The sequence below is a fragment of the Doryrhamphus excisus genome, chromosome 1 (genome assembly GCF_030265055.1).
Source record: "Doryrhamphus excisus isolate RoL2022-K1 chromosome 1, RoL_Dexc_1.0, whole genome shotgun sequence".
Taxonomy (NCBI): Eukaryota; Metazoa; Chordata; class Actinopteri; order Syngnathiformes; family Syngnathidae; genus Doryrhamphus; species Doryrhamphus excisus.
The window spans coordinates 17439495-17463821 of NC_080466.1; the positions used below are offsets into that span (position 1 = coordinate 17439495).

The following is a 24327-nucleotide window of genomic DNA, read 5'->3' on the forward strand; positions in this document are numbered from 1 at the left end:
ATTTGCGGCCCGCAGCTGGTCTTTTGTTTTAAAACATTGTAGAAATAAAAATATAAAAGCAAAAATGAAAAGATTGAAAGACAAATAACACTGTTTTTATAGTCAACGTACATATTTGTCACATTCAGTTACAAGAAGTATTATTAAAATGTAATTTATTGGCTATTTCTGTGTCACTCGCATTAACAATTGTGTCCACCAGATAGCGCCATTTTCGTCATGTGGCCGAAGGACCGAGAGCAGACACTTCGGGTGTTTCCGTCAGCGCTCGGCACTTGAACCGCCGTGGACGGTGGAATGCGGCTGCCGGAGCCACGGGCATTGCCGGGCAGGCGGCCGAGATGTACGCACCGAGCCGGGAGGATTCCGCGGCTGCTCGGGGTCCGAGTTAACGGAGCTGCTCGTGGGAAGGACGCCTTGTTGGTGTCGCACGGAGAGGGTGCGGAGGCAGTCTAAAAGCACCCCTTCGTGGTTCTACATCGATTACGTTTCAGGAGAAAAAAGGGGGGCGGACTGGGAGCTTCGAAGGAGCATCATGGAGCCTCGCAACGCAACCGCCGTGAGTTTAACACCAGCCGACACAGAACACCCACTCGCCGACCACCACGACAACTTGTATCCACCTGTCTCTAAATATCCCACTTCACCTCAGCGCCATTGGCGTGAATATTCACTTTGTTAAACACACCTGTGACGCCGCGCTTGGTCGCCGAGCGTGACGCCTGGTCGGCGGATTAATTTCGGAGGATTTTCCGCAGCCGTTTGTTGCTCAGCCGGTTGCTACTGGTGACCATCGGTTCAACACACAGGATGGCGGGGGGCCCTATTTTCTTGCCCAAAAGTTTCATTTGTATTTATTTATTTTTTAATGGCCTCTGTTCGCTCAATCCTTGACCTGAATGCTGAGAGCCGAGCATCCTATTTCTGAATCTTTATTGTATGAAAATAGGAGATAAACAAGTACAGTTGTGCCTTGGTTAACGTTATTAATCCGTTCCAGAAGGTCAGACTATAACCAAAGCAAATTTTTCCCATTAGAAAATAATGGGAATCCAATTAATCCGTTTCAGACACCCAAAATTGTTTTCACAAAAACACATTTTATAGAGGGCGGCACAGCGGAGGAGTGGTTAGCGCGCGGACCTCACAGCTAGGAGACCAGGGTTCAATTCCACCCTCGGCCATCTCCGGTACTCCGGTTTCCTCCCACATTCCAAAAACATGCTAGGTTAATTGCCGACTCCAAATTGTCCATCGGTATGAATGCCTCTCGCCCAAAGATAGCTGGGATAGGCTCCAGCACCCCCTGCGAACCTCGTGAGGAAAAGCGGTAGAACATGAATGAATGAATGAACATTTTATAGACGTTAATTATTGTTAATTATCATTTTCCATGCAGAAAATGATGCAAAAATAACTACAAAGGCACTCAAAGCGCCGTAGTTCCCCCCATATTGTCATTCACGCCAAAATAATAATTCTACATGTTTTGGATGAGTCTTTGATATTTTAAAAAACGAGTGGTTAGCACGCAGACCTCACAGCTAGAAGACCAGGATTCAATTCCACCCTCGGCCATCTCTGTGTGGAGTTTGCATGTTCTCCCCGTGCATGCGTGGGTTTTCTCCGGGTACTCCGGTTTCCTCCCACATTCCAAAAACATGCTAGGTTCATTGGCGACTCCAAATTGTCCATAGGTATGAATGTGAGTGTGAATGGTTGTTTGTCTATATGTGCCCTGTGATTGGCTGGCGACCCGTCCAGGGTGTAACCCGCTTCTCGCCCGAAGACAGCTGGGATAGGGATAGGCTCCAGCACCCCCGGCGACCCTCGTGAGGAAATGTGGTAGAAAATGAATGAATGAATGTTGGGAACTTGTCCTGTAGTTTTTTTTCCCCGAGTCCTCTGACCATTTTCTGTGGCGTTATATGCACAAATGGCCAAAAAAGGTTTAAGAATCCTTTAAAAAAAATTCCTGGATCCGGACGGTGATCCAGATCACGGTCAAAATCAGTTCTTCCATATCCCATTTCCGACCATTCCTGAAAATGTCATCCCAATCCATTCAGAAGCTTTCAAGTTATTTGGAAGTGTCATGCCTGCCATTGCCTACCCCGCCTTCGCCTTGGAGACCACGCCTCCTGCCTGATTGTGCTCAGGTGTCCCTCATCACCTCATTTCCTGCTGGCTATATATTGCCTCTGATCCCTCCTGTCTGGTGCAAGTTCGTTGTACTCCCATGTCTCGTTCTAGCATTCCTTGTCATCGCCTCGCCTGGTTCTCGACCCTCGCCTGCCTTTCGACCTCTCCTTCTGCCTGCCGCTCTTGGATACCTTTGCCTTATTGGACTGACTTCCCGTGTACCGACCCTCACCAACGAGTAGAACCTTACCTCGTGTCGTGCCTGCCAATTCTGCCTTTGGGTCCTCCTCCCCACGTCCTGCCCCTGACAGAACGAACTTGCCATCATGGACCCAGCGGAGTTGGAGTCTGTTCGACAGGCACTCCGGACGCAAGTACAGCGCCAGAGCCAGCAAGAGGAACAGCTTGCCGCTCTAGGCTCGGCGTTGCAATCCCTGTCGGAGCGACAAGACGCCATGGCTGGGAATCTAGGCTCCCAGTTGAACTCCCTGCTATTGGCTCTTCAACCCGCTGCTCAACCCGCGGCTCCAGTGGATCCAGCAGCGGCTTCGCTTCCTCCACCGGTCCCGACTTCCGCCTTGCCGGCCGCCACGTGTCCACAGTTGTCACGGCCGGAGTGGTTCTCTGGCGAGTCGGGCGACGTACGCCCCTTTTTGACCAAGTGTGAACTCCATTTCGAACTTCAAGCCCCCGCATTCATGTCGGAGCGTGCCCGGGTGGCTTTTGTGATCTCCCATCTCACGGGCAGGGCAGGAGCGTGGGCCACCACGGAATGGAGCCGTCGGTCCGCGGTGTGCGAGTCCTACGCAGCATTCTCTAAGGCACTGGAGCAAGTGTTCCAACGCCAGCCGTCCGGCAGAGAAGCCGCTCGCTCCCTGCTCCAGCTACGTCAGGGGCGTCAGCGTGTCACCGACTACGCTGTCGGATTTCGCGCTCTCGCGGCAAACAGCGACTGGAACGCCCCCGCATTGTTAGACGCGTTTTTTCTTGGTTTGTCCCCCCACATCCGTAAACAAATGATCCCTCTGAAACTGCCAGGAACAATTGATGAGCTCATCGCCTTGGCGGTCATGATTGAGAAGCGCCTTCATGATCATGAGGAGGAGAGCAGGTCGCGTGGGCGAGATTCCATCACACACTGGGGTGGCAACGTCGGGCGCGTCAATGATGTCCGGCCCACCCCTGTCGCCGTGCCACTTGCTGCGCCCTCTGCTGATGAACCCATGCAACTGGGACTCACCCGACTGTCTCCAGAGGAAAGGACCCGCCGCCGAAGTGAGGGCAGGTGCTTTTATTGTGGTCAAGGGGGACATCTAGTGGCTAATTGTGGGGTCAAGATGGGCAAAACAAGCAACCTGGGACATGGCTCGGTGAGTCTTAATGTTGTTATCAGCAATCCGGCTCTCTATAAACCTTTGGTCCAATTTTGCTCTCAGCACACATCCATCATGGTACCAGTATTTGTGGACTCCGGGTCTGATGCCAATCTCATTAGTACTTCTCTCGCCAGGAAACTAAAGCTTCGCCTGTGCCCTCTACGACACCCTCTAACAGTGAAGGCGGTGGACGGAAGCTCTCTGGGCAAAATTAGTCACAGGACTCATCCCGTCAAGATTTCATTTCCAGACAGTCACACAGAAAAACTAAGTCTCCATGTATTTTCTAGCTCTGATCATGAAGTTATCTTAGGGCATCCTTGGTTAAAGCAACATAACCCCCACTTCGATTGGGCTTCTGGTCAGATCGTCTCTTGGGGGCCTGGCTGTCAGGGCAACTGTTTGGGGAGTGCCAAAACAGTGCTGGAACCTCAAGGGGAGGTGAATCTAGCATCTGTTCCAGAGTGTTACCATGATTTAGCAGCGGTATTCAGTAAAGTCAAGGCCAAGTCACTGCCCCCCCACCGGGTCCACGACTGTGCGATTGACCTGTTGCCAGGAACCACACCCCCACGGGGAAGACTCTTCTCCTTGTCCCCTCCCGAACGTCGTTCAATGGAGGAATACATTCAGGAGTCACTTGCAGCAGGGATTATCAGGCCTTCCTCATCTCCTGCTGGGGCGGGTTTCTTCTTTGTCGAGAAAAAAGACAAATCCCTTCGGCCATGCATAGACTACAGAGGCCTTAACGACATCTCCATCAAGAACCGGTATCCCCTGCCCCTCATTGCCACCGCCACTGAGCTCCTGGAAGGAGCTAAGATTTTCACCAAGCTGGATTTGCGTAATGCCTATCATCTGGTCAGGATACGAGAGGGGGACGAATGGAAAACAGCCTTCAACACCCCAACCGGACATTATGAGTACTTGGTGATGCCCTTTGGACTGACTAATGCCCCAGCAGTGTTTCAGGGCCTTGTCAACGACGTTTTGAGGGACATGTTGAATATTTTTGTGTTTGTGTATCTTGATGACATTCTTATTTTTTCTCGTGATGAATCTACCCATGTGCAGCATGTCAGGAAGGTGCTGCAAAGGCTCCTTGACAACCACCTATTTGTGAAGGCAGAAAAATGTGACTTTCACCAGTCTTCTGTATCGTTCTTAGGGTTTATTCTGTCTGAGGGGGAGGTGAGGATGGACCCGGGAAAAGTCTCGGCGGTTGCAGAGTGGCCCACTCCAAAGTCTCGCAAAGATGTTCAAAGATTTCTGGGATTTGCTAATTTTTATCGTAAATATATCAGAAATTTTAGCTCGGTAGCCTCTCCTCTCCATGCCCTCACCTCTCCGCACAAACCATTTGACTGGACTTCTGAGTGTGAGAAAGCTTTTGTGAAGCTTAAGGATAGTTTCACCACAGCCCCGGTGCTTGCCATCCCTGATCCCCATCTGCAGTTCGTGGTTGAAGTAGATGCATCAGATATTGGAGTCGGAGCCGTCCTGTCCCAGATCGGTACAAAAGACGGTAAACTGCATCCATGTGCCTTTCTGTCTAAAAAATTGTCTTCAGCAGAGTGCAATTATGACATTGGGGATCGCGAGTTATTGGCAGTCAAGACGGCTCTGGAAGAATGGAGACACTGGCTGGAGGGGTCTACGCTGCCATTCCAGGTATGGACAGACCACAAGAATTTGGAATATCTCAAATCCGCCAAGAGATTAAATTCTCGACAGGCTAGGTGGTCATTGTTCTTCAGCCGTTTCAATTTTACCTTGTCATACCGTCCGGGTTCCAAGAACACCAAGCCGGATGCTTTGTCCCGTATTTTTTTTCCTTCGGAAAAGGAACCTGAGGAAGTCGCAACCATCCTGCCTAACTCATGTTTTGTCTCGGCCTTGCAGTGGGCAATAGAAGACAAGGTTAGGGAGGCAGGACTCGAAGTGCCTCGGCCCCCAAACTGCCCTGCAGATAAATTATTTGTTGTGGAAGCCATGAGGGGTCCGGTCATTCATTGGGCTCACACCAATAAGACCTCCTGTCACCCTGGGGTTAAAAAGACCATATTCGTAACCCAGCAACGCTTTTGGTGGCCCAACATGGCAAAGGATGTTTCAGAGTATGTTTCTGCCTGTCCTGTTTGTGCTGCTAACAAATCTTCATCACAGAAACCCGTGGGAGAACTCCGGCCCTTGTCTATTCCCCACCGGCCCTGGACCCATATCTCGTTGGATTTTGTTTGTGGATTGCCCCCGTCAGAGGAGAAGACAGTGGTACTCACAGTTGTGGACAGATTTTCCAAAATGTCAAGGTTCATTCCTTTTGTTAAGATTCCCTCGGCCAAAGAAACGGCCGAGGCACTGATGAACAATATATTTTGCATTTTTGGTTTCCCTCAGGACATAGTGTCCGATCGTGGTCCTCAATTTGTCTCCTTGTTTTGGAAGGAATTTTGTGGCTTGCTGGGATCCACAGTCAGTCTCTCATCCGGATTTCACCCCCAGTCGAATGGACAGGCAGAAAGGATCAACCAGGTGCTTGAGACAAAGTTGAGGTGCCTTGCCTCGCAAAACCCCTCCTCTTGGGCTAAACAACTCTTGTGGGTGGAATTGGCCCACAATACCTTGCCTAGTGCATCCACCGGTATGTCTCCGCATCATGTGGTATTTGGTCACCAACCCTCCTTGTTCCCCTCTCTCAGCAAGGATTCCGTTGTTCCCTCCGCCTTGGCCTTGGTGGGCCGCATCAAGAGAGTTTGGCAGAGGGCCCGCAAAAACCTTCAAAGGCAGTCTGATATTTACAAGGTGGCGGCGGACCGTAAAAGAATTCCTGCTCCTGCCTATACGGTGGGCCAAAGAGTTTGGCTGTCCTCCAAGACCCTTCCCCTGAGAGTGGAGTCTAAGAAGCTTGCTCCTAGGTTCGTCGGCCCATTTCCAATTTCCAAAGTTATTAATCCTGTCTCAGTCCGTCTGAAACTACCTAGGTCCATGCGAACCCACCCATCCTTTCATGTGAGCCAGATCAAGCCTGCGAAAACCAGCCCCCTGGTCCCGCCAGCCAGCCACCCACCGCCCGCCCGAATCATAGATGGAGGTCCGGTTTACACAGTCAGGAAACTGCTGGCTGCTCGACGGCGGGGTCGAGGTTGGCAGTATCTCGTCGACTGGGAGGGGTATGGACCTGAGGAACGCCAATGGGTGCCCTCCCGGTTCATTTTGGATCCCTCCCTCATCAAAGACTTTCATGTAGCTCACCCTGAGGTTCCTGGGCCGTCGGGAGCCGGCCATTGAGGGAGGGGTTCTGTCATGCCTGCCATTGCCTACCCCGCCTTCGCCTTGGAGACCACGCCTCCTGCCTGATTGTGCTCAGGTGTCCCTCATCACCTCATTTCCTGCTGGCTATATATTGCCTCTGATCCCTCCTGTCTGGTGCAAGTTCGTTGTACTCCCATGTCTCGTTCTAGCATTCCTTGTCATCGCCTCGCCTGGTTCTCGACCCTCGCCTGCCTTTCGACCTCTCCTTCTGCCTGCCGCTCTTGGATACCTTTGCCTTATTGGACTGACTTCCCGTGTACCGACCCTCACCAACGAGTAGAACCTTACCTCGTGTCGTGCCTGCCAATTCTGCCTTTGGGTCCTCCTCCCCACGTCCTGCCCCTGACAGGAAGAGAAACAGATAAATGCAGGCAAAAACAGAACCTGAGGTAATGTCAAATGAATGGACAACTTAACATTTAGGGGAAAAAAAGCCAGACAAAACCATAAATTCACAAAATCACACAAACACATGATTCTGCTGCAAGCACAATTTGCAAAAATATGACAAAATATATCAAGCTCAACCTTAAATATGTATCCTGACCAAACAACTGCTTGCCAAGTGAGCCGGTGATGATGCCTTATAAGGTGACTCAGGATGCCGCAAACAAGTATGAATGCGTATGTTTTGTTGTTGCAACCAGAATTGAGTGTTATGGATGTAAAATGAGACAGGCAGAAACACCTGTCTCACCGTCAGATGTGCCGCCAGGTCCCGTTACACGGGAACCACTCCCGTGACATTTGCATACCTCTGAAATGACGACGGTCTTCTCTTTCGGAGGTCTTGCACCCTTTCTCGGTACGGTCTGGAAATTACGGACGAAATTCTCTGCAACCTAACAAAGCCCTCAAGGACCACTCTGTAAAATAAATTTCACCTCCCCTTCTGTGTTTGTTAATCTACCAATGATGAGAAGGAATAAGACTTACACACCAATAGAAGGTTAACACAATACATTATAAATATGTCGGACACAATTGAGTCAAATTCAGGGCTAAAATGTCTCTTCTAATGTCCTCCTGGAATCTCCAGATGAGAAGAAGAGATGTTTTTGCCTGGAGTGTTGAAGCCCGCAGCTTTTTGTAGGTATCTTCTAAACGGGCAGGGTGGGAGTCAGCAATGTTTCCTGCGCAGCAAGCACCCAGCACGTCCAAATGTGACCTACTTACGACCACTACTTTTCTAGCTTCTAGCTGATTATGTGAATGTACTTTATCTTATGTCTTTTCTATAATCCGCTTGCAATAAATGTTCATCTGCTGAGCTGACGAGTTAATAATAATAATAATAATAATAATAACAGTAAGATTTCGTCTTGGGCGTGTGATCCAAGATGGCGGCATAAACCAACCGGAATGGTTTGTGGGCCAAGGCAAAAAATATGTACGTTAACCAAAAAAATACATGCTAACCAGGGCGGATGTTAACCAAGGCACCACTATAATAGCAGTCATGCTATTATTATGTGTTATTGTTTTTCAGCATGACTCAATGCATTCACACTGTAAATGTCATTGAGACATGAAGATTGTTGTCTAAAAGCATCAGTCTCTCAGCTTTCCTATATTAAACCGAATGCTGTGGATAGCTACATTTCAGTGCTAACTAAACATAGCAGCTCTGTTGTGCCAAAGTCCGAACCATGGGTCGCCCTAATGCTGACACAGTCAACTATTCAACCGAATGACACATTTTGTGAATGCTGAGAGCGTGTGTGCGTTATTGTATTTGTGCAAAAACATTTAAAAGCTTTATAACTCAGTCTGTTTCGTGAATACAGTCATCCTTCATTATCACTACATTGCGTTTTTTGGGGGAAATTATTTTTTACTTTTACATTACCCTACGTTGGGCTCGATGAAGCCATCCGTGGATGCAGAGTTCTCCTCACATTGTGTAGGGAAGTGGTTATTTTGTGGCTTCTTACTTTGTCTTTCTTCTCTCCGCTTTGTTTGAAAACCTTTTTTAAGTAGCATTTCATGTAATGGTGACTATAGGGGTGTTATTTCCTGTCTACCAGGCTTTAATAATGTTGAAAATCACATTTAGAAAGTCATAAACAGGTTTTCTATGCTCAAATTTAAAAAATATTCAGTTTATCAACATTGAGTGTTATATCACATTTGGGTCTGGACCCAAAGAACTGCTATAAATGAGGGACGAGTTTACTGAGAGCATTCATGCTATTGGTCACTGAGTGAGTGCTGAGAGTCGAGCATATTACAGTAAAAATGCCCAATGTTTGAGTGACGAGTAATGTAATTATCATTTCTGGACATGCTGTGCTTTGTCGTATGGCAGGTTTGCTTTTTGAGGATGAAATGCAAAAAGATGAACGCTTATGAAACGTCCAATGTGGCTTACATCCATGGTGGCCATTTTTCACGATATCTGTCCGAGTCATGGAGGCAACATGTAGGCCCGCCTTTGTGTGTGTAAGCAGGCAGGAGGGGGTTTTGTTGGCCCCGGTCTTGAGTTAACTGCGGCCAAGTAGCCAGATTAGCGTGGATTAGCAGGCATTTAAAATAGTCACGTTATCCCGGCAGCACTTGCAGAGTCAGCTCCAACAACACCTCCCCAGCCTGCTGCCGTCCAACCAGGGCATCCAGACGCCTGACGGCTGCTGCGATGCGTTCGAGGACTCCCTGCTGTCAGATGCCTTCCAGCACCTGCAAGAGGGGGTGTGGCCGGAACACAGACACACCTCCTCATGGACTGTGTCTGGGATGCACACTAGATAAGCACAATAATTAGAATATTAATCAACACAATATAATTAAATGTAGTGAAATAAAATTTAATAAAATGATATGCGCATAATTAAATAATACTAAACTTAATAAGCCTAGTATTTTAATGGAATATTAAATTGTTAAACATAATTTCCCTTGTTGCCTTTAAATATCTACGGTAAAAAACCTTGATGTTGCACAAAAAACACAATTTGACTTTGCTGCTTTGTGGACTAACTCCCTTTCAGCTCAAGATCCAAAGAGAGAAACGCAAATGGAACATCTGATTTTGAGCTGTAACCTTCACCTGGTGCTCTGCACGCTTACCAAGGTACACCCCCCCCCCCCCCCCACACACACACATGTTATCAAATAATCATGAAATATGTATGAAGTTGAAGCATGAATGTAATTAATTGTCCTGTTCCATTGTGGAGTTTGTGAGATACCGACAGCAGCAAAATGTTTTACGGTTCTTCCTCCGGGGCCAGCATGTCCCTGCCCTCCAAGAGCCGGCTGAAGCGCCAGAGCAGGACCTTTACGCAGGTAACAAATAGATTTATTGCGTACAGACATATCCATACAAACACTGGAATTCTGGTGTGTTATGGAAGTAGCTTATTTAATTGGCTGGTTGTTACTAGGCAGAATTTGTAGGGCTGACTTATAAGTGCCCCATAGATTGATTGAAACTACAGTACTAATTTTATTTATTCACATGAGCTGAGCTTCTAATGTGTGCCGTCCAGGTCCTGTACCGCACTCTGAGCTACCGCGACCGCGTCCCGGCCGAGGTGGGAACAAACACGCGCGGGGACCGCCGCTCCACGACCGAGCCCCCGGAGCGACCTGCCGACGACCCGGCCGAGCTCTCCCACCAGAGCTCTGCTCCGGGGGTCCTGAAGATCTTTGGCGACGAGATCTGCAGCGGCGCCAACTACAAGAGCGTCCTGGCCACGCCCCGCTCCAGCGCCCAGGAGCTGGTCAAGGAGGCGCTGGAGCGCTACTCGCTCAACAAGGACGCCGCCCACTCCTACGTCCTGTGCGATGTAATCGGGCGCCTGGAGGGGGGAGGTATGATTGGCGGCGGCGGATGGCGGACGGAGTGTCTTCGTGCGCTCGGCGACAACGAGAAGCCGCTCTTGCTCCAGGAGTTGTGGAAGCCTCGGGAGGGACACGCCCGCCGCTTTGAGCTACGCAGGAGAGCAGAGGTGGAGGAACTCAACGCCAAGGAGAAGGACACCATCACTGCTGGTGAGCACACTAAGCCTCAGTACGATTGGACAAACACATGTCCACATGTGTGAATGGACAAACGTCTTTACACTGTATTACATGGGCATGCCAATGGGCAGACAGATGTTTGCATTATGTGAATGGATAAACACTTCTTTACCTCATGAGTGTACGTGCATGGACAGACATACTGCATTCGCGTTGTGTGTCTATGTGAATGGACAAACAGATGCCCACATTATGTGTTCGAATGGACAAACAAATTGTGTGTGTGATTATGTGCACGTGAATGGACATACTCATTCTGACACTATGTGCGTAAGTGAATAGACACACAGATTATAGTATGTGTCAATGTGTTTCTGTGAGTGGATAAACATCTGTTTACACCGTGTGTGCACGTGAATGGACAGGTTCATTTTTAGCGCAGTTAATTGATTTGCAGGCCTAGTGAATGGATGGACATTCGTTTGCATTGTGTGTGTGCATATGTGAATGGACAGACATGTTTACAATGTGTGTATGTGAATGGACAAACGCGTTTACAATGTGTGTGTGTGTGTGAATGGACAAACATGTTTACAATGTGTGTGTGTGTGAATGGACAAACGTGTTTACAATGTGTGTGTGTATGTGTGTGTGAATGGACAAACATGTTTACAATGTGTGTGTGTGTGTGAATGGGCATAAAGATTTTTCATGATGTGTGTGTGTGTGAATGGGGAAACATGTTTACATTGCGTGTGCATGCAAATGGACAAACATGCACGTGTGATCTTTACATTGTGCGCATATGTGGATGTGAATGGACAAACATGTTTACAATGTGTGTGTGTGTGTGAATGGACATAAAGATTTTTTATGATGTGTGTGTGTGTGTGTGTGTGTGAATGGGGAAACACATGTTTACATTGCGTGTGCATGCAAACGGACAAACACGCACGTATGATCTTTACATTGTGCGCGTACGTGGATGCGAATGGACAGACGGATGATTATATGACGTCGCACACAGACTGTTAAAGAACCGTCGAACCTCAACACGTTCAAGCTGAAAGAGTAAAATATGCGGCGATCATTTCACACATTGATCGCTTCGGCAAGAAGATCAAATCAGAGAACAGACAAATCAATGATGATCGTTGAATGAAAGAACTCGTGAACACTGGTGGGCAATGGTGGACAATGGTGTACAATGGTGGTCAACTAATCCAGCTGTGTGCATGTGCATGTTTGGATGGTGGGTTGTCCCTCAGTGAGATGCATGCCACTGCTTTTTGTCACTGCATGATACCCACTCGGCTCGCCCATTTTTGCTTCGCTATTGAAGCATTTCCACAGGCAAAAACAGGTACTAGCAGGTACTACTATTTCAAGTTAGCCAGCGTGCCAAGATGATATTATATACATGTGACGTAATAAAACGACTGTGGGTTACTTATTGATGATTATAACATTGTCACGTTAATGCGCCTTAAAAATAAGGATTTGTATTGATGGCGTTTGCATGAAGACGAAGCACTACTAACAAAACACACACACTGTAGTGCATGCGTGTTTGTGTGTATAATTCTGTCATGTTATGGCGAGGCGTTGTCTCTTAACTACCCCCCCCCCCCCCCCCCAACTCCCTCCCCACCCCCGCTGTAGGGCCCAAAGCTGCCCAGTTCCTGGCGGCTCTTATGGGTCGGTCCGGGCTGGGCAAACACCGGAGCTCCCCTCTGCGGTCGGGTCGGGCGGCTCCGTCCGGCTCTAAAGGTGGGGACTGGCCTCAGGTAGGGTGGCTGTCAGTCATCGCCATGAAGACCACCGCCACCTGCCTGCCCGTCAAACCCCTCCCCTTCACATTACCTGTATGTGTGTCATCTTTCACCTCATTTGGTCAGTTCACTTCCTGGTTTGTGGTCACATGTCACTATGTGAAAAAGTGCGTCCCGATTTATGAGTGGACATATTGCACACGTGTCGCATCAATACATTAACAATGAATTTGCATGTATTTATTATTATTGGTATTACTCCTTAAGCTCCTCCCCTTCTTCTTACTTCCTAAGACATCAACGCTCAGGCCCGCAAGCTGCAGAGGAACCGGGCCAAGGGGACGCTGACCTTGCCTCGCTCCAGCAACTCGTCCTTGTGCCGCAGCCTCAGCGAGACCAGCCTCAACCAGGTAGGAACCTTTGCAGAAACTTGACATGTGTCAATCATCCTGACATCCGATGCGTGTGTGCGCAGCTGTCGGTCGGAGACGAGCCCAAGCGCTACTATTCCACCCTGCCGGGGCCGTACAGGGGCCGGGAGGCGCCGTGCGGTGGGCGGAGGAAGGAGGAGGCGGGGCAGGGGGGGGTGCGCCACTCCTTGTACCAGTCGCCGCACCTGCTGCTGCTGCAGGGGTACAACAGACAGGTGAGCCTTTCTCCCGGTCAGGTCACTCTTGTTATAATATTGTCATTGGAAATATATTGTAATTAATGTATGTATTTATTTGTTTATTTATGGCACGCCTGAAAAGCGTGAAGACTAGTTTGCGCACTGTTTGCGTCGTTTACGCATACCTTATACCTTATTGTTTACGTCTGCTTATTCGTGGCATTATTTGGTTCTTCTGCTATGGTTTGTTGTGGCTGCAGGTAGAGAATGTGCAAAGAGCAGGAAGGAGGCAATAAACTACAAAAAAAGAGGCATGGGCTGTGTTCGAACCCGCATATTTACGTACCACTCATACTAACTATTTGAGTATGCAGTGTGTCTACACTGGCAGTATGCGATTTTTGAGTATGCGAAAAATTCCCGAATGCGTACTGCATTCGCCAGAAATGTTGGGTATGTATCGTCAACTTACTACCCAAATTACCAAGGATGCAACGCGACGTGACGTCACCGGGACGAGATCAGTCCAAACGGTTTTATTTTGGATTTATCACTATGTTTTTTTTGAATGAGAAAAGTAAAGGGGTGTTTTATTTTGTGTGAAAATAACTGGAAGTGCGTTGCTCACTATTCATTCATTTTCTACCGCTTTTCCTCACGAGGGTCGCAAGGGGGTGCTGGAGCCTATCCCAGCTGTCTTTGGGCGAGAGGCGGGGTACACCCTGGACTGGTGGCCAGCCAATCACAGGGCACATATAGACAAACAACCATTCACACTCACATTCATACCTATGGACAATTTGGAGTCGCTAATTAACCTAGCATGTTTTTGGAATGTGGGAGGAAACCGGAGTACCCAGAGAAAACCCGCGCATGCATGGGGGAGAACATGGAAACTCCACACAGAGATGGCCGAGGGTGGAATTGAACCCTGGTCTCGTAGCTGTGAGGTCTGAGCGCTAACTTGTCTGCGTTGCTCACTAGCTAGCTCAAATTTTGCCGAATTCGTCAGAACGAAATTGTAAACGGTTGGTATTTGGACAAATAAATGACACACTCGGGATCTAAACGGCCACTTTCTCGCCTGATTTTTAAAAAATCTTAATAAAGTGATGTATTTAAAGAGTTTAGAGCTAAAGTGAAAACAGCTTCAGTCTGTCGACTTCAGCTCGGGTGGGAGCGCAATGATTGTGGGTTATCATGTAGTACGCTGTAGTGTAAACACTTTGCATACAGTCTGATGGATTGGGTGTGCAGTATGGCCTGTGGATAGTATGGGCATGGAAGTACTCTGTAGTAGTTAGTATGCGGTTTCGAACGCAGCGTGTGGGAGATGGAATTGCTTTGCGTGTCCCATGTGAACGAGACACGCTTTGATTCCACATCCTTCACACCTATTTCACCACCAGTTTACTCATTGGCACCCCAAATGGCGTACCACCGCAGGGACTAATCATTATGTTCGCCTGCCAATATGTCCGTGCTGTCCTTCAGGACTGCCTGGTGTACCTGCTGAACCGAGATCAGCACACGGTCGGTCAGGAGACACCCTCGGCTCGTCCCAACATCTGCTTGTTCTCCCCGGACGTCCTGCCGCTTCACTGCCGCCTACGTCGCGTCCCCACATCGCGCCGCCCCTCCCACAGCGCCAAGCCAGAAGACCCCTCCGATCCTCAGCGCTTCTGCGTGGCCGTGGAGCCCGTCCTCAACGCCACCGTCCTGGTCAACTTTTCCCGCTGCGAGCGCTCCACCACGCTGCGCCACGGCGACCTCCTCTCCTTCGGGGCGCACTACATCTTCCTGTACAAGGACCCCACGGGCGCCAAGCCCCTCCCTGCCCAGACCCTGGCACGTCTCCGCAGCCTGGGCCAGGTCTATGACAGCGCTCCGGAGGAGGGGGGGACTTGTGAGGTGTGCGGATCCACGCTGAAGGACAGGACGGCACCGGCGTCCGGCGTCACCCCCACCAGACGCAGCTTCAGACCGCACCAACTCAAATCTCGTGGCGGCGGCGGCACCGTCGCAGCGGTGGAGGCGGGAAGAGGAGGACAGAAGAGGAAGCTACACCTGGAGTTTGATCCAGCCCATGAAGACCAGCTGCTGAACCGCATCATGTCCCTCATAGAACCTGGAGGTGCTTCTCAATTATTTTCTGTCATGCCCCCCTCATACTCTTACCCTCATTGAAGAATCCAACATACTAACTACATAGCAATGGGATGCCTTCTGTGTGTTCCGTGCAGGCGACGACCACAAACTGACGCCGGCCTACCTGCTGTGTCTTTGCATACAACACTCCGCCTCCGCCTTCCCGCCCGGGAGCTTTGGGAAACTTTTGCTGAAGATCGTGCGGCGGATCCAGACGGTGGCGTGGGTCAGTGAACGTCTCTCTTTCCTTCTCTTCAGGCTCTGCAAAGCATCCGGACCGCTCAACCGGGTCGGCTCGGGTGTCCGAGGCCCGCTATCGTCTTTTTGTGCTCAGTTACACGCCTGACCCACTTTATATTTTTTTAAGATATCATTTTGATTGTTTTTATGAAGTGTTTTGGCCCGCTGTAAAAGATTAATCAGCGTTTCTGTGTCCAAACGCTGGGAAGCGTCTGGAACGTCAAGAGGAGAAAGATTCCGTATTGACGGCGAAGTGTCTCCTTTCAAGTTTTAGTCGAGTGTTTGTCATCATCTAAAAACGCTCAGGTTGTGTAAATGTGATAGCGGTGTTTAGTTCTTGTCAAGTGTGTGTCTTCTACGCACATGCTAAAAGTTTAATGAGACCTTATTTGTGTGTGTGTGTGTGTGTGTGTGTGTGTTGCAGGAGAAGACAAAGGAGCTGGCCCAGAAGCAAGCTCAGCAGTGAGTATTGTTTCCTGTTGTCTGTGTGTGTGTGTGTGTGTTTGTGTGTGTTTGTGTGTCACCAAGCTTCCATTGTGCCTTTGCAGTCAGGACCCATCCTCTCTGTCCCTGCTCAACATATCAGACCTCATCCCAGACCTGCAGACCATCTTCTTCTGGATGTCCAACTCCATCGAGATCTTGTACTTCATTCAGCAGAGAGTGCCGTCGTACACGCACAACATGGAGGTTCTGCAAGGTGCACACACACACACACACACACATTAGTCAATGTCTGACACGGGATCCTCACCTGTCTGTGATTTGGCCTCAGGGTCGAAGGAGTCTCTGCTATCGGCGACCATCTCAGCCAACGAGGAGGCCATGAGCATCCTGGAGGAGGTCATCATGTACACCTTCCAGCAGTGCGTCTACTACATCACCAAGGTCAACAAGTCACCTTCCTATCAGCCCGAACATCCCTCATCTTGTTCCACGGCACACTCCAATTTGGTCTAAATGCATCTGCTGTAAAGTGGATTATTTGGTGGGAAAATGACTGTTGTGGTACTTTTTTTTTGGTTAGGCTCTCTACGTAGTCCTTCCAGGTCTTTTGGACTGTAATCCCTTCCCGATGGACAGCTCAGAGCCCTGCTGGAAAGGAGGCGTAGGATTCCCTGAGCCAGTCCGCAGGGTCCTTCAGGTAAACGCTCGTATTTTCGTAGACTTCTCACTTCCTCTCCTAAACATCGTGGTTGACTATTAACTTGAATAAATTATGTATTTTGGTCTTTGATTCATGTTAAAAGGACAAAGGGCACTGCTGAACCATGAAAATGGCTACTATGCTAATGTTAACGTGGTAGCAATGCAAACATGCTAACATTTAGCATGAGAGTGCGAAGTGTTTATATATGTATTTATCAAAAAGATCCGCTGTGGCAACTCCGTAATCAGGAAAAAGCCGAAGGAAACAAACAAAGAAATCTATGAAAATAACCAAAATGCTACTATGCTAATGTTAATGTGGCAGCAATGCTAACATGCTGACATCTAGCATGAGAATGCTAAGTGTTTATAGTATATGTGTATGTAATGTGGCAGCAATGCTAACATGCTGACATCTACGTAGCATGATAGCGCTAAGTGTTTATATATTTATTTATCGATGAAAATGGCTAAAATGCTACTATAATAATGTTAATGTGGTAGCAACGATGACATGCTAACATGATAGTGCTAAGTTTACATATATATGTGTTTACCGATAAAAATGGCTAAAAATTCTACTATGCTAATGTTATGGTAGCAATGCTAACATGCTAACATCTCGCATGCTGATGCTAAGTGTTTGTATTTATACCTGACGTGTGGGCGTGTGCAGGTCTTTCAGAGCGGCCAGGAGCTGTTGCAGGGCTATCAGGTCCACCCGGAGATCCAGGCTCAGATGTTTGCTTACCTCTTCTTCTTCTCCAACGTGTCCCTCTTCAACCAGCTGATGGACAAAGGTATGGAAACCCTCCATGAGACCTCCCTGAGGAGGCGCACAGCTGTTAGCCCCTGCCCGTGGGTGCCCTTGTCAGCAGTTTGACGGGGGGACGAGGGGCGGGTGGGGGGCCAAAGTAAGATTTGTCCTTAGTGTCCTTCTGCTGTCTGCACTCTTAATTCCCATCACCACACTCCACCCTTCTTCGTCTTCCATCAGGGGATGGAAGATGGAGGGGCAAAGAAGGTCATTGCTTGTTATTGTGGTCTGGTCTAAATGCTGGAAACAGCACTTTACCTCTATGCACACACACGCACACACACACACACACACACACGTCATATGTCTTCATTAGGCTGCAGAGACAGCACAGCAATACCTTCACATTAATGCAGGGCCAGGAACGCCCGTCTGGCTCCTTGTAGTCGCTCATTGATATTTCTCCACCCATGGTGTCCATGGCAACAGAGGAGCTGACGTTGGCAAGGCACACACACACACACACATACACATAGACGTTGTCTAGCCATCTTTTAGAGGTGGGAATCACGATACGACGCCATTACCAACGATACCAATGCTGTCGTGATGCAGCCATTGTGTGATGATAATAATGATTGAAATATTTTCCTGCATGAGCGATCACGCCAGCCCCGCCTCTTCAGCAAAGATCCTGGAGATGACGGGAGCGCTCAGCTGCTTTTAAGGACCTATCGCAAAAAAAAAAACACTAGTCAAACAAAGTCTGCTGTTTTTAAGGACAAACTGCAATAAAACACTAGTCAAAGATCCTCTATATGACAGGACAGGAGCCTTTGCTGTTTTTAAGGACCCACTGCATTAAAACACTAGTCAAAGATCCTCTATATCTTCCTTAAAATGTTCCTTAGCTCCTTAAAAAGAGCAAAGGCGCCTGTCCTGTCATATAGAGGACAGGTGCCTTTGCTTTTTTTAAGGAGCTACTCCAATAAAACACTAGTCAAAGATCCTCTATATCAGAGGTCCCAAAGCACCAGGCTGCATTACTGGTTTGTGAGACGGTGTCGAAACAAGCTATGGAAAACTTTTCAAAGCAATGAGGAAAAAAAAGACTTTGATGTAAACAATTACATGAATTTTGGAAAGAAGGACTATGATTTTAAATTAGGGAAATAATCCACAGCGTTGGAAAGACCACCATTTTTGTATGTTTGTTGTTTTGTTGTTTTTCTAACACCATTCTTTCTCACTGTGTGAGCTGTGTGCTTTTTTTACTTAACATAAATATAACAAGCTGCACGGCGGACGAGTGGTTACCGTGCAGGCCACACAGCTAGGAGACCTGGCATGTTCTCCCCGTGCATGCGTGGGGAGACTCCGGTTTCCTCCCACATTCCAAAAACATGCTAGGTTAATTAGCGACTCCAAATTGTCCATAGGTATGAATGTGAGTGTGAATGGTTGTTTGTCTATATGTGCCCTGTGATTGGCTGGCCACCAGTCCAAGGTGTACCTCGCCTCTTGCCCGAAGACAGCTGGGATAGGCTCCAGCATCCCTCATGAGAATAAGTGGTAGAAAATGAATGAATTAATGAAAAATATAACAAAAAGAACATTAATGATAATAAAATCCAAAATATATATTTCGTAACTAGTAAAAATAAACTAAAATATAATATGTATTATCTGATTGTTTCCAGGGCCACATAAAAGGATGTTTCCATGCCTTTATGTCCTTTCACTTGGCTAACTAGTTTAGCACTTACTACGGTTGCTCTTTGTTTGGGCTGTGTGTGTGTGCGTGTGCATGTTTGTATGTGTGTGTGTTCACTGAAGCCTTGTGACACCTTTGCCAGGAGGTTAAGTGACGTCTTGTCTGTTGCACTGCATCCCATAGATTACTCTATGCACGCACGTAAGCCTATTACACACATTGTGTGTGTGCGCACGTGTGTGCGTGTGTGTCCCCGCAACATATGTTGCAATATTTGAAAGGTCACATCCACGAGGCAAGGAGGTTTTTTCCTACATGATCATCACAAAATTCCATCCAGTCCGACCAATCCATCCACTGTTCGGCTATCACAGGCATGTGTCCCACATTTTGGCGAATTCGTCACCGAGCCGTCCCCCCAATGCCACACCAAACTAAAGCTTTCCGAGGCCTGATTTGCTACTATGCTAATGTTAATGTCGTAGCAATGCAAACATGCTAACATCTAGCATGATAGTGCTAAGTGTTTATATATGTATATATCGATGAAAATGGCTGAAAATGCTACTATGATAATGTTAATGTGGTCGTAATGATGACATGCTAACATCTAGCATGATGGTGCTAGGTGTTTATATATGTATTTATCGATGAAAATGGCTAAAAATGCTACTATGATAATGTTGATGTGGTAGCAATGATGACATGCTAACATCCAGCATGATAGTGCTAAGTGTTTATATATGTATTTATCGGTTGAAAATGGCTAAAAATGCTACTATGATAATGTTAATGTGGTAGCAGTGATGACATGCTAACATCTAGCATGAGAATGCTAAGTGTTTATAGTATATGTGTATGTAATGTGGCAGCAATGCTAACATGCTGACATCTAGCATGATAGTGCTAAGTGTTTATATATGTATTTATCGATGAAAATGGCTAAAAATGCTACTATGATAATGCTAATGAGAATGAGAAAGAAGTGTTTATAGCATATGTGTATGTAATGTGGCAGCAATGCTAACATTTTAACATCATAATGCTAAAATAAATATGTAAATGATGCTATATAAATAATAGTAGTAACTTTAACAGTTAACAGCCTGTTTAGGCAGCAAACTAAATGAATTGCGCCCTCTGGTGGTTTTGTCCAAAATAGAATCAAAAAGTTGTCGTGATGACACAATCTAACCTTTTTTCGGTGGTGCCGTGATTGGAAAAGAGTTGCTAAGAGTGAATGTGCTGTGCAGGTCCGTCCCGTGGTTGGTTCCAGCGTTCCAAAGTGTTGCAGATGCAGGCGTGTCTTCGCATGGTGTCCGAGTGGGCCGGCAGGTCCGGTTTGGGTCACCTGGCAGAGAAATTCTTCACCAAACTCAACAGCGCCATCTCCATCTTGGCCACGCCCCCTCAGCAGCTCACACAGGTAGTGCCTCACAAGCTCCCGGAAAGAATCCCGCGTGGCGTCATCTGTGTTTGCGTGTAACGACGTTGCAGCTGAGCTGGAGGACGCTGTCCAGCGAGCACACCGGCCTCAAGCCCGTTCAGCTACACCGGATCCTGACACAGTACCAGCTCACCGCAGAGACTGGGCCTGTGCCCGCCTGGCAGCCCAGCAGCGAGGACGAGGCCTACATTTACAGAACAGGTACTAAAGTTGAAGTTACACGCACGAGTGCTGCAAGGGGGGGGCGCTAACGTGCTTCAACTGGCACACAGTGGACCTCCTGGAGAGCTTCGAGAACCACCCGCCCATCGTGCTGCCCAGCGGCGGCTTCAGCGTGGATCTGGATGGCGAGCGGGTGGAGGACAGCATCTACCGGCAGCTGCTCTATGTGCGTCACTTCCTGTGGGGACTACGTGCCAAGACGCAGGCGCACGCCACACTCGCCAACGGCAACAGCACTGCCGCTGACGCTCAGGTAAGAAAACGGGTCAAGCCTGGGCAGCGGCGGCGGCGACACATCCCCGGGCTGCACGAGTGCCGCCTGCACTGGGGAGATCCGGTTCATGAGAGATGCTGACGCTGACTACTCTAAAGTATATCCAAGTTTACTTTCTCTGCCTGCATGTCAGAATTCATGTTTCACAAAAGGAAAAGCAATCCAAGTGCAGTCAGCACTCGTGCAGCCTCGGCAGCCATGCCCATTACTGCCTGCTTATACGCCTCGTTCAACTCCAGAAGAAAGAGGGACACGGTACATGTTGGGGATTCATCTCTCCTCCCAGTGAACCACAGTTCCTCAGGGCTGGCAGCTCTCGTGCACGCTGCCGCCATGCTTGACTATAGAAAAGCCACAGTTGCAGTGGCTGACACATCTATACCGCTACACAAGCTGTACACTGACTACTCTAAAGTGTATATCCACGATCCCTCGACTGAAATGTGAGGAGGCGATGATGTAGAAGCGGCTGCCATGCTAGGACACCTCGGGGCGTCCCTCAGGGCAAACCCGTTTTAGTCACGAGCCGCATCTTTAACCCACTCATCACACACACATACACACACACACAGTTGGAGGTGCAGCTGATGCTACAAAAATGTGCTAACGGGCTGCAGTTGCCATGGAAACAGCACATCATCTCATGCAGGGTGCCGTTTGGGAGCCTGTGTGTGTGTGTGTCCTATAAGAGGACACATCCTCACTTTCAGAAGATGTGAATGTTACACACAAGATGTGAATGATACACACACACACACACACGTTGAAGGTAATCTGGCGTCCGATATATGGTACGCAGTATGAGCCTCAGCGGCTCTGCTGGCTGGAGGAGTTCCTCTTTAATCCTTCAAAGGAAAGACAAAACCTTCCTCTCCGTGTGTCCACACACACACACACACACACACACACAAAAAGCTAGACATGGTTAAATCATGTTTAATCTGATTAGGCTGTCTCATTAGTGGGGACGGCTGACTAGACCGTAATCCTCGGCCTTCCTGCACCCTCAAACTCAACTCTTATGACACTTCCTGGTTGTCATGGAAACCCCCCCCTAAAAAGTGTCTTTTTCTTTTCCTCTGCACGTGATGTCCTCGGCCTGCATCATGACCTTCAACTGACGACCCGGGTCACGCTGGTCGTTCCGTAGAGGGAGCTGTTGCCCCCGGCGGTGCACAGCAGCCCTCGCTCGGCGGCCCCCGGGGACGGTGAGGAAGAGAAGGGGCGGGACAGAGCGGCGGCGGCGGCGGGGCAGCCAACGCACAGCCTGCGGAGAAACGGCGGCGTCCACCTGCACCCTCACCCTCGGGCGGGAGGGAGCACCGAGTTGTCCTGCCTTCTGACCCCTCCCAACACGCCGCTGTACCCCGATGGGGGAGGAGGCGCGCCCGTGAATGGCTGTGGCAGCAGAAGCGACGGCAAGAAGGCAAACGGACTCATCACCAACGGCATGGAAGGTAGGAAGGCCGCCGCCATCGTAGCCCTTTAAGACGCGATAAGGCAGCCGTCATGTGACTTGTACCCGCCAGTCAGTATTAAATATAATTCGTCAATATAATGAAAGAAAATATTGCAATACACGATTACATCACTATCAGTATAATAATAAGTACAAAAATGATTTTTTTAAAGTTAGAAAATATTTGAATAGCTTTGTAATTAATTTAAATTTAAATTTTAAGTATTTTTAAAGTATTTCTATTTATTTATTTATTTATTTTTAATTTATTATAATTTTTTTAAGTATTTTGGCCTATGAAGAATTACATAGGTTCTCCCTATTACTATTAAAAAATACAGGATATTTTAATAAAAGTTGCACGTGATTTTGAATGCATTTCAAAAGTATTGTATAATTTTATTTTCTATTTTTTTTCCGTCAATAAATGCTATCAATGATAAGTAAATAATGTTTGACCAGTGTTGTCACAAGTATCAATAAAAATAGACATGACTTCCTCTCAATGGCACGAGGGTGACCCCTGCTGGCACAAGTGCATGATTGCATGTCCACTAAGCCCCGCCCCCATCACGTTCTAAGTATTAGCAGCTACACCTGTCTTTGTGTGTGTGACCCCATAGAAGACCCTTTGTGTGTGTGTGTGTGTGTGTGTGTGTGTGTGTCCTCTGCAGGGTATATTAGTGGGTGTGACTTTCCCTTCCCTGTCTCCTCCCCCGGCGCCCCCTCCCTCCCTGATGACATGTGTGTGGTGTTTGTAGTGCAACTGGACAAAGGACCGTACGGACTCGGCATGGGACTCATCGACGGCCTGGTGAGTCCATCATTTGCAGTCACGTGACACATGCCAGTCACGCGACGTCACCTTTTTTTGTCGTTTTTTTCGCCCCTTAGCACACGCCCCTCAACGCACCGGGCATCTACATCCGCACGCTCATCCCCGAGGGTCCGGCGGCGTCCGACGGCCGGCTGAGGATCGGGGACCGCATTCTGGCGGTGAACGGGACCAGTCTGATCGGAGCAGACTACCAAAGGTAAACAGGAAGTGACAGTTTCCGCACAGTGATAAAGGGGCGTGTCTGATTGAAAGGACACTCCAGCACGTTGATGGATTGATTGACGGGGTCTTTTTCGCTCTCTCGCCGTCTCCTCCAGCGCGGTGGATCTGATCCGACTGGGAGGGGGGCGTCTCCGCTTCCTGGTGGCCAAGTCTGACCCGGAAGTCTCGGACAAGATCAGCGCTTCGTCCTGTTGACCTCACGAGGGTGACGTTGGACACGCCCGCCCTCAACAGGAACTGTCATTGTTTTCATCACACAGCAGACAGTCTGGTAGGCGGGACTTAATGTGTTGTTGCCAGCTGTCAGTTAAACTGCAGATGACACCCATAGCCCCCGCCCCCTAGGAAAGACTCAAGGAGGAATTTGGCTTTTATTTATTTTGTTTGTATGTAAATAATGTTTGTAAACATTCATTGCTGCTTGTTGATTGGATGATGGAACCAGGCTGTAGCTCCACCCAAACCTTTCATCTTGTGATCATTCTTATTAACTATAACCAACACTATAACCACAAAAGACAAACTTTTTTAAGGCTTCCATTCTACTCATTTTAAAATACTGGATCCCAGTGGGGCACCAAAGGAAATAAAATACTTCATAAATAAAATCTGCATTCTTCTCCTTTTAGCGGAATGCTCAATTCCGCAGCCGACCACGCCCTTACTGTTGTGATTGGTTCAG

At 48.3% G+C, this 24327-nt stretch overlaps 1 protein-coding gene across 3 annotated transcripts; it reads left to right on the forward strand.

The window, feature by feature from the left end:
* The first annotated feature begins 243 nt into the window (after positions 1–243).
* Positions 244–24253, forward strand: radil (Ras association and DIL domains). 3 transcript variants are annotated; one of them, XM_058075312.1, is made up of 21 exons: positions 244–559; positions 9818–9900; positions 10007–10115; positions 10319–10823; positions 12456–12563; positions 12860–12975; positions 13041–13211; positions 14670–15309; positions 15419–15549; positions 15988–16025; positions 16112–16263; positions 16339–16451; positions 16591–16707; positions 17389–17512; positions 20437–20609; positions 20681–20831; positions 20903–21105; positions 22277–22583; positions 23260–23399; positions 23480–23619; positions 23741–24253. In XM_058075312.1, the coding sequence occupies exons 3-21, from the start codon at positions 10032–10034 to the stop codon at positions 23838–23840; spliced, it is 3513 nt and encodes a 1170-aa protein (XP_057931295.1). In that variant the 5' UTR covers positions 244–559; positions 9818–9900; positions 10007–10031; the 3' UTR covers positions 23841–24253. The 3 variants fall into 3 exon arrangements, with proteins under 3 accessions (XP_057931295.1, XP_057931304.1, XP_057931312.1); XM_058075321.1 differs by having other exon boundaries at positions 245–559; positions 23347–23399; XM_058075329.1 differs by lacking the exon at positions 12456–12563 and having other exon boundaries at positions 245–559.
* The last annotated feature ends 74 nt before the right edge of the window (positions 24254–24327 follow it).